The sequence below is a fragment of the Salmo trutta genome, chromosome 38 (genome assembly GCF_901001165.1).
Source record: "Salmo trutta chromosome 38, fSalTru1.1, whole genome shotgun sequence".
In the NCBI taxonomy this organism is placed as follows: domain Eukaryota; kingdom Metazoa; phylum Chordata; class Actinopteri; order Salmoniformes; family Salmonidae; genus Salmo; species Salmo trutta.
In genome coordinates this window covers 3,313,683-3,324,342 of record NC_042994.1, presented here as the reverse complement: position 1 = coordinate 3,324,342, position 10,660 = coordinate 3,313,683, and the positions used below count along the sequence as shown (strand labels likewise).

The following is a 10,660-nucleotide window of genomic DNA, read 5'->3' as shown; positions in this document are numbered from 1 at the left end:
CTCCCCCAAGACTATGCAGACGATGCTGCGACCCCCTGCAGCCCCCAGAATCCTCTGCTGCACGCCCTGCCCACCACGCCGCCGCCACGCCAGAGGTCCACACCTACATCAACATGACCATACTCAAAGGTAAGGGACAGCACACACACACACACACACACACACACACACACACACACACACACACACACACACACACACACACACACACACACACACACACACACACACACACATCAGTACATTATCAGTATCTTAGATGACCAACCTCAAAGGTACAGTACAAAGAAACATCCCAACAGACCAGATGAGATATAGGCATTGCCTTAGAGCAACGTTTCCCAAGCCAGTCCTCCAACACCAGCCAGCTTGTTGAAAAGAAGACACTTGGCAGGATCAGTAATCAGCCAGGCCAACGTTCTTAAAGAAGAAAGAACACACACAGAAGACACAGGGAATCAAACCGAACACACACACACACACACACACACACACACAGACACACACACACACACACACACACACACACACACACTCTTCAAAGAGATAAAGGCCTTGTTAAATTTCCAAGCCTTATTCCTCTAAAATAGTCCAGGAGACATGTCATGTATTGTTTGGTGTGGTGTGTGTGGTTATGGTTTTATCTGTGTTCTGTGATAGAGATTCCATGTCAGGCTTAGCTGACCCCTGACCCTATCCCCAAAACAACAGGTAGTTACGTTTCTCTCACTTAGAAGTGTGGCACACACATGGACATGCACACGCACACAATCAAAGAAAACTGTAGATTAATTGAAATCCTTGTTTAGAGTGAGTGAGGGAGGGAGGGAGGGACGGTGGGACCGTGGGAGGGAGGGAGGGTGGGAGGCTCCCAGAAGGCAGTATTCACCTGGCACTGAACCTGATGATGTGGCTGAAAACACACACACAGATAAATACACACCCACACACCCTCATATAATCAAGCAGTGCAGTGTGGGAGAGGATTGATATTAATACACTGCAACAACCCAGTTTAGTTAGAAAAGAGGCACTAGCTAACTATATGAAGACTATACAGTGAGGGAAAAAAGTATTTGATCCCCTGCTGATTTTGTACGTTTGCCCACTGACAAAGAAATGATCAGTCTATAATTTTAATGGTAGGTTTATTTGAACAGTGAGAGACAGAATAACAACAAAAAATTCCAGAAAAACGCATGTCAAAAATGTTATAAATTGATTTGCATTTTAATGAGGGAAATAAGTATTTGACCGCCTCTCAATCAGAAAGATTTCTGGCTCCCAGGTGTCTTTTATACAGGTAACGAGCTGAGATTAGAAGCACACTCTTAAAGGGAGTGCTCCTAATCTCAGCTTGTTACCTGTATGAAAGACACCTGTCCACAGAAGCAATCAATCAATCAGATTCCAAACTCTCCACCATGGCCAAGACCAGTATTCCAGCATGACAATGACCCAAAACACATGGCCGAGGCAACAAAGGAGTGGTACAAGAAGAAGCACATTAAGGTCCTGGAGTGGCCTAGCCAGTCTCCAGACCTTAATCCCATAGAAAATCTGTGGGGGGAGCTGAAGGTTCGAGTTGCCAAACGTCAGCCTCGAAACCTTAATGACTTGGAGAAGATCTGCAAAGAGGAGTGGGACAAAATCCCTCCTGAGATGTGTGCAAACCTGGTGGCCAACTACAAGAAACGTCTGACCTCTGTGATTGCCAACAAGGGTTTTGCCACCAAGTACTAAGTCATGTTTTGCAGAGGGGGTCAAATACTTATTTCCCTCATTAAAATGTAAATCATTTTATAACATTTTTGACATGCGTTTTTCTGGATTTTTTTGTTGTTATTCTGCCTCTCACTGTTCAAATAAACCTACCATTAAAATTATAGACTGATCAATTCTTTGTCAGTGGGCAAACGTACAAAATCAGCAGGGGATCAAATACTTTTTTCCCTCACTGTATATATAGAGACTAACTATATAAAGACTATATATGGAGAGACTAACTATATAAAGACTATATATATAGAGACTAACTATATAAAGACTATATATATAGAGACTAACTATATAAAGACAATATATATAGAGATTAACTATATAAAGACTATATATATAGAGACAAACTATATAAAGACTATATATATAGAGACTAACTATATAAAGACAATATATATAGAGATTAACTATATAAAGACTATATATGGAGAGACTAACTATATAAAGACTATATATATAGAGACTAACTATATAAAGACGATATATATATAGAGACTAACTATATAAAGACTATATATATAGAGACTAACTATATAAAGACAATATATATAGAGATTAACTATATAAAGACTATATATATAGAGACAAACTATATAAAGACTATATATATAGAGACTAACTATATAAAGACAATATATATAGAGATTAACTATATAAAGACTATATATGGAGAGACTAACTATATAAAGACTATATATATAGAGACTAACTATATAAAGACGATATATATATAGAGACTAACTATATAAAGACTATATATATAGAGACTAACTATATAAAGACAATATATATAGAGATTAACTATATAAAGACTATATATATAGAGACAAACTATATAAAGACTATATATATAGAGACTAACTATATAAATACTATATATGGAGAGACTAACTATATAAAGACTATATATATAGAGACAAACTATATAAAGACTATATATATAGAGACTAACTATATAAATACTATATATGGAGAGACTAACTATATAAAGACTATATATATAGAGAGACTAACTATATAAAGACTATATATATAGAGATTAACTATATAAAGACTATATATAGAGACTAACTATATAAAGACTATATATATAGAGATTAACTATATAAAGACTATATATATAGAGACTAACTATATAAAGACTATATATGGAGAGACTAACTATATAAAGACTATATATATAGAGACAAACTATATAAAGACTATATATATAGAGAGACTAACTATATAAAGACTATATATAGAGAGACTAACTGTATAAAGACTATATATAGAGAGACTAACTATATATAGAGAGACTAACTATATAAAGACTATATATATAGAGACTAACTATATAAAGACTATATATATAGAGAGACTAACTATATAAAGACTATATATAGAGAGACTAACTGTATAAAGACTATATATAGAGAGACTAACTATATATAGAGAGACTAACTATATAAAGACTATATATATAGAGACTAACTATATAAAGACTATATATATAGAGATTAACTATATAAAGACTATATATATAGAGACTAACTATATAAAGACTATATATGGAGAGACTAACTATATAAAGACTATATATATAGAGACTAACTATATAAAGACTATATATAGAGAGACTATCTATATAAAGACTATATATATAGAGACTAACTATATAAAGACTATATATAGAGAGACTAACTATATATAGAGAGACTAATTATAGCTAACTAAGTCTAACTATGTAAAGACTATATATATAGAGACTAACTATATAAAGACTATATATATATAGATACTAACTATAGCTGACTAAGTCTAACTATATAAAGACTATATATAGAGAGACTAACTATATGAAGACAATATATATAGAGACTAACTATATAAAGACTATATATAGAGACTAACTATATAAAGACTAACTATATAAAGACTATATATATAGTGACTAACTATATAAAGACTATATATAGAGAGACTAACTATATATAGACTATATAGAGAGACTAACTTTATATAGAGACTAATTATAGCTAACTAAGTCTAACTATGTAAAGACTATATATATATAGAGACTAACTATATAAAGACTATATATAGAGAGACTAACTTTATATAGAGACTAATTATAGCTAACTAAGTCTAACTATGTAAAGACTATATATATAGAGACTAACTATATAAAGACTATATATATAGAGACTAACTATATAAAGACGATATACACTGCTCAAAAAAATAAAGGGAACACTTAAACAACACAATGTAACTCCAAGTCAATCACACTTCTGTGAAATCAAACTGTCCACTTAGGAAGCAACACTGATTGACAATAAATTTCACATGCTGTTGTGCAAATGGAATAGACAACAGGTGGAAATTATAGGCAATTAGCAAGACACCCCCAATAAAGGAGTGGTTCTGCAGGTGGGGACCACAGACCACTTCTCAGTTCCTATGCTTCCTGGCTTATGTTTTGGTCACTTTTGAATGCTGGCGGTGCTTTCATTCTAGTGGTAGCATGAGACGGAGTCTACAACCCACACAAGTGGCTCAGGTAGTGCAGCTCATCCAGGATGGCACATCAATGCGAGCTGTGGCAAGAAGGTTTGCTGTGTCTGTCAGCGTAGTGTCCAGAGCATGGAGGTGCTACCAGGAGACAGGCCAGTACATCAGGAGACGTGGAGGAGGCCGTAGGAGGGCAACAACCCAGCAGCAGGACCACTACCTCCGCCTTTGTGCAAGGAGGAGCAGGAGAAGCACTGCCAGAGCCCTGCAAAATGACCTCCAGCAGGCCACAAATGTGCATGTGTCTGCTCAAACGGTCAGAAACAGACTCCATGAGGGTGGTATGAGGGCCCGACTTCCACAGGTGGAGGTTGTGCTTACAGTCCAACACCGTGCAGGACGTTTGGCATTTGCCAGAGAACACCAAGATTGACAAATTCGCCACTGGCGCCCTGTGCTCTTCACAGATGAAAGCAGGTTCACACTGAGCACGTGACAGACGTGACAGAGTCTGGAGACGCCGTGGAGAACGTTCTGCTGCCTGCAACATCCTCCAGCATGACCGGGTTGGCGGTGGGTCAGTCATGGTGTGGGGTGGCATTTCTTTGGGGGGGCCGCACAGCCCTCCATGTGCTCGCCAGAGGTAGCCTGACTGCCATTAGGTACCAAGATGAGATCCTCAGACCCCTTGTGAGACCATATGCTGGTGCGGTTGGCCCTGGGTTCCTCCTAATGCAAGACAATGCTAGACCTCATGTGGCTGTAGTGTGTCAGCAGTTCCTGCAAGAGGAAGGCATTGATGCTATGGACTGGCCCGCCCGTTCCCCAGACCTGAATCCAATTGAGCACATCTGGGACATCATGTCTCGCTCCATCCACCAACGCCACGTTGCACCACAGACTGTCCAGGAGTTGGCGGATGCTTTAGTCCAGGTCTGGGAGGAGATCCCTCAGGAGACCATCCGCCACCTCATCAGGAGCATGCCCAGGCGTTGTAGGGAGGTCATACAGGCACGTGGAGGCCACACACACTACTGAGCCTCATTTTGACTTGTTTTAAGGATATTACATAAAAGTTGGATCAGCCTGTAGTGTGGTTTTCCACTTTAATTTTGAGTGTGACTCCAAATCCAGACCTCCATGGGTTGATAAATTGGATTTCCATTGATTATTTATGTGTGATTTTGTTGTCAGCACATTCAACTATGTAAAGAAAAAAGTATTTAATAAGATTATTTCTTTCATTCAGATCTAGGATGTGTTGTTTAAGTGTTCCCTTTATTTTTTTGAGCAGTATATATAGATACTAACTATAGCTGACTAAGTCTAACTACACTGCTCAAAAAAATAAAGCATCTCTAGCATGATCTCGATAGCAGTTCACACCAGACATTCCAAGAATATTGCTGAACTGAAACATTTTAGTAAAGAGGAATGGTCCAAAATTCCTCCTGTGTTTTACATGTCGTAAACTCGTCAACAGAGATGTTAGCATGTTCCAGAGATTTCTGTAAGTCTTTGGCTGACACTCTACGATTCTTCTTAACCTCATTGAGCATTCTGCACTGTGCTCTTGCAGTCATCTTTGCAGGACGGACACTCCTAGGGAGTGCTGAACTTTCTCCATTTATAACCAATTTGTCTTACCGTGGACTGATGAACATCAAGGCTTTTGGAGATACATTTGTAACCCTTTCCAGCTTTAGGCAAGTCAACAATTCTTATTAATCTGAGGTCTTCTGAGATCTCTTTTGTTCGAGGCATGGTTCACATCAGGCAATGCTTCATGGGAATAGCAAACTCACATTTTGTGAGTGTTTTTTATATTGCAGGGCAGCTCTAACCAACGTCTCCAATCTCATCTCATTGATTGGACTCCAGGTTATCAGAGTATTGACTCCAATTCGTTTTTGGAGAAGTCATTAGCTTAGGGGTTCACATACTTTTGCCATCCTACACTGTGAATGTTTAAATGATGTATTCAATATAGACAAGAAAAATACAATAATTTGTGTGTTATTAGTTTAAGCACACTGTGTTTGTCTATTGCTGTGACTTAGAGGAAGATCACATCACATTTTTTGACCAATTTATGTAGAAATCCAGGTAATTCCAAAGGGTTCACATACTTTTTCTTGCAACTGTATATGGAGTCGCTAACTAAGTCTAAATATATGGAGAAATGATTCTCTAAAAGTGGTATTGGTTGTCATAAAGCACAATGTCCAGATGCTTTTCAGATTCTTGTCCTACTGATAGTAATCATGGCTTGAAGGCTTAACTACAGATCTAGGATCAGTTTCCACTATCCTAACCCTGACCATCACTATCTAGACATCAGGAAGAATACTGACCTCACATGAGTGCTAAGAGGCGATTGTATCTACAGCATGATCATTTAAACAGGAGCTGGACAAGAGGGGGCCTGTTTAGATCATGTGGTTAAAGCATCAGAGACGTCCATATATGGTCAATGGGTGTGGAAAATCCACCAAGCCATCGAATAAGGAAGCACACACAAACACACATACACACACCAGAAGAGATCTAGACAACATATGTTCTTTCTCTTTCCCTCCCCAGGTGATAACGGTGACAGAGGAGATAAAGGCATGCCAGGGAAAAATGGTAAAGAAGGTCCCCATGGTTACCGGGGTCCCATGGGTCCTCAAGGGACTAAGGGCCAGGCGGGCACCCCGGGAGATGCCTGTAAGCCGCAGCACTCCTCCTTCTCTGTAGGGAGACGTAAATCCCTCCACAGTATAGACTACTACCAGGCCCTGGTGTTTGACACAGTGTTCGTCAACCTCTACGAGCACTTCAACATGTTCAAAGGTAATTGAAGAACCACAAGGAGGACACACACACACTGTTTTATTTTGTATTTTATTTTTTACCTCTTTTTCTTCCAAATTTCGTGATATCTATTTGGTAGTTACAGTCTTGTCCCATCACTGCAACTCCGGTACGGACTCGGGAGAGGCGAAGGTTGAGAGCCATGTGTCCTCCGAAACACGGCCCTGACAAGCCGCGCTGCTTCTTGACACTCTGCTCGCTTAACCCGGAAGCCAGCCGCACCAATGTGTCAGAGGAAACACTGTACAACTGGCGACCGAAGTCAGCGTGCAGGTGCTCCGCCCGCCACAGGAGTCGCTAGAGCGCGATGGGAGAAGGACATCCCGGCCGGCCAAAGCCTCCCCTAACCCGGACGACTCTGGGCCAATTGTGCGGTGCCTCATGGGTCTCCCGGTCGCGGCCGGCTGCGACACAGCCTGGGATCGAACCCAGATCTGTAGTGACGCCTCTAGCACTGTGATGCAGTGCCTTAGACCGCTGCACCACTCAGGAGGCCCCACACACTTTTTTACACATGTTCAAAGGTCAATTCTACTGCTTCGTCCGCGGCGTCTACTAGTACTCCGGTGTCTCTAGGGTGCAGGTTTTTTGTTCCAGCCCAGCATTAAAACACCTGACTCTAACACTAACTAATCACTTTCTCCTCCTTTCTCTGAAGGTAAATTCTACTGCTTCATCCCAGGTATCTACTTCTTCAACGTGAACATCCACACGTGGAACTTCAAGGAGACCTACCTCCACCTGATGCACAATGATAAGGAGCAGGTGATCCTGTACGCCCAGCCCAGAGAGAGGTCCATCATGCAGAGTCAGAGTGTTATGATGGACCTGGCGCTGAACGATGAGGTGTGGGTCAGGCTCTACAAGAGGGAGAGGGAGAACGCCGTCTATAGTGATGACGTGGATGTCTATATTACCTTTAATGGATACTTGGTGGCGCCTAGTGTCCAGTGAGCAGAGTGGAGGAAGAGGGGGAGGAAACTCTGTGTTTGATTTTGGTTGTTTTATCATGCCTAAAGTAAAGGAGGAAAGAAGAGAGAGAGGGAACTTGCGCCGGTGTGTGATTTTTGATTTTGCTTGTGCCTATATTGCCTTCAGTGCTCACCAAATTCAAATGGAAACTGGGTTGATTTTGGTTGTCCCTTTGTAGTGCCTTCAGTGCTCACCAAATGGAAACTCTGGGTTGATTTTAGTTGTTCCTTTGTAGTGCCTTCAGTGCTGACCAAACAGAAACTCTGGGTTGATTTTGGTTGTTCCTTTGTAGTGCTTTCAGGGCTCACCAAATGGAAACTCTGGGTTGGATTTTGTTTGTCCTTCCGTTGTGCCTAAAGCAGCCAATGATACAAATGACCTGCACACATGTTTTCCTCTGCCTTACGATGTATTCCTCTCAGGTATTTTGAATGGGGAGGATTGTGGGCACTAATCAATGAGATCGAGATCACTATGCAGTGTTGTGTAGTCCCAGTGAGAAAAATTGGTTGAAAATAAGTAAGTTTTTAACCTTTTCAACATCTTTTCAACATATTTTTTTAACCAAAAAGACATTTTCAATGTCTTTTCAATGTCTTTTCAATGCCTTTTCAGCGTCTTTTCAACGTCTTTTGCTCATAGGGTGGTTTTGGGACTAGATGTGAATGGACCCTGCATTGAACTGTTGCTATGGTGACCTCGAGGAAAGCTTTAAAAGTGAAAAAGGAGAAAATGCCAGCCATATCAAATGAATATATAGAGATTGTTGAGTAAGTAATGCAAGATTGTATTGATATATATATTGATAACTCAGTGTTGTGTTTTTATAGAGATTTATGTTAAGCTGCAGAGCAGCTTGTAACATGTAAATATTTGTATAGATTTTTGTTACCTAAAACGTTTTATCACTAGACTGGGTGCCAGTTGGTCTTTGCTTTAGCTGAACTGTTGTTGTCGTCACGTCCTGAACAGAATAAGGTACTGTTGCTGAATGCAGTTTGAAAAAGTTCTGCATCCAGGCTGGGCTTTCCCTAACCCTATACCACCAAAAACTGAAAATACTGAATTCCATTGTATCAACAACACATACTGTATCAGAAAAATAAAAACCATACAATCATTTGTAAAACCCATTCAAACTAGAAGTCCATTCTAAACCAGACCTTCTAGAACTATTACTCCCCATGGTCAGTAGAGCAGGTTGAACAGGTGCATTCTATCTTTCACCTAGAGGTTAAAGGTCAAACCCTGACCCCCTGACCCCTGCCTGTTTCCCACCGTTAGAGTATACAACCCCTCATTGCTGTCAAGATTTGAATAAGTCCTAGTATTGCAATACATGGGGAATAGGGTGCCAAAAGTAGTGCACTGTGTAGGGAATATAAGGTGTGTCCTAGTATGTCATAGTAGTGCACTATGTAGGGAATATGGGTGCAGTCTGAGATGATCAGTTCTGTTTGACAGCTCCAATGAAAAACCCAACTAAAAGCTAAAGAGAGGGAAAACAACATCTCCACGTGTGGTTTGGATGGTGATGGTTGAATTGGTTGCCAGATGGACGACCATATCTCTCCTATTACTGCTAATTCCATCCCCAGTCCACAGGGACTGGGACTAAACTGAAGATAGAGGAGAGACCAACTGGTGAATTAGGCCATGACTAGATAGCTTTGTAGCCAATTAGAATAGGCTTTACTGGTGTAGTTCCCTAGGCAATAGCTCTGTAGCCAATTAGAAGAGGCCTTACTGGTGTAGTTCCCTAGGCAATAGCTCTGTAGCCAATTAGAATAGTCTTTACTGGTGTAGTTCCCTAGGCAATAGCTCTGTAGCCAATTAGAATAGGCTTTACTGGTGTAGTTCCCTAGGCAATAGCTCTGTAGCCAATTAGAAGAGGCTTTAGTGGTGTAATTCCCTAGGCAATAGCTCTGTAGCCAATTAGAAGAGGCTTTAGTGGTGTAATTCCCTAGTCAATAGCTCTGTAGCCAATTAGAAGAGGCTTTAGTGGTGTAATTCCCTAGTCAATAGCTCTGTAGCCAATTAGAAGAGGCTTTACTGGTGTAATTCCCTAGTCAATAGCTCTGTAGCCAATTAGAAGAGGCTTTAGTGGTGTAATTCCCTAGTCAATAGCTCTGTAGCCAATTAGAAGAGGCTTTAGTGGTGTAATTCCCTAGTCAATAGCTTAGTGATGTACATCCTATAGCTGTTGTACTGTAAGTACCTATTTCCTGGATATCACTCAAAACCAAGAGCAGAAGTTGACACAGTTGGTTTGCTGTACCCAGGAGGCAGAACAGCATAAAGCATTGTGGATTGGGTTATTAGTATTTACCCTGTGCCCCAAAACACAGCCATTTATAACCTCGTTCAAACAATTGTTCTGTTTCCTACGCATCTCTACGAATGCAGATGCACTTTCAAGGAGTCCTCTGAGAGTTGTTGGTAGACCGTCTCTCTAAAACTATCCTGGTCCCAGATCAGTTTGTGCTGTTTAGCATGACAGTGACCATTACAAGACAGTACAAACAGATCTGGAACCAGGCTAGAGTAAAAGTGAAAAGCA

At 40.4% G+C, this 10,660-nt stretch overlaps 1 protein-coding gene across 1 annotated transcript in view; it reads left to right on the top strand.

The window, feature by feature from the left end:
• LOC115178125 (complement C1q tumor necrosis factor-related protein 1) overlaps positions 1-8,849 on the top strand; it is a 15,748-nt gene extending 6,899 nt beyond the window's left edge. The window contains exons 2-4 of the mRNA XM_029739156.1: positions 1-129; positions 6,856-7,107; positions 7,787-8,849. The exon at positions 1-129 is cut by the window's left edge and continues 81 nt beyond it. Of these exons, the coding sequence (XP_029595016.1) occupies positions 1-129; positions 6,856-7,107; positions 7,787-8,082 (677 nt within the window). The 3' untranslated portion in view covers positions 8,083-8,849. The remainder of the gene's footprint in view (positions 130-6,855; positions 7,108-7,786) is intronic.
• The last annotated feature ends 1,811 nt before the right edge of the window (positions 8,850-10,660 follow it).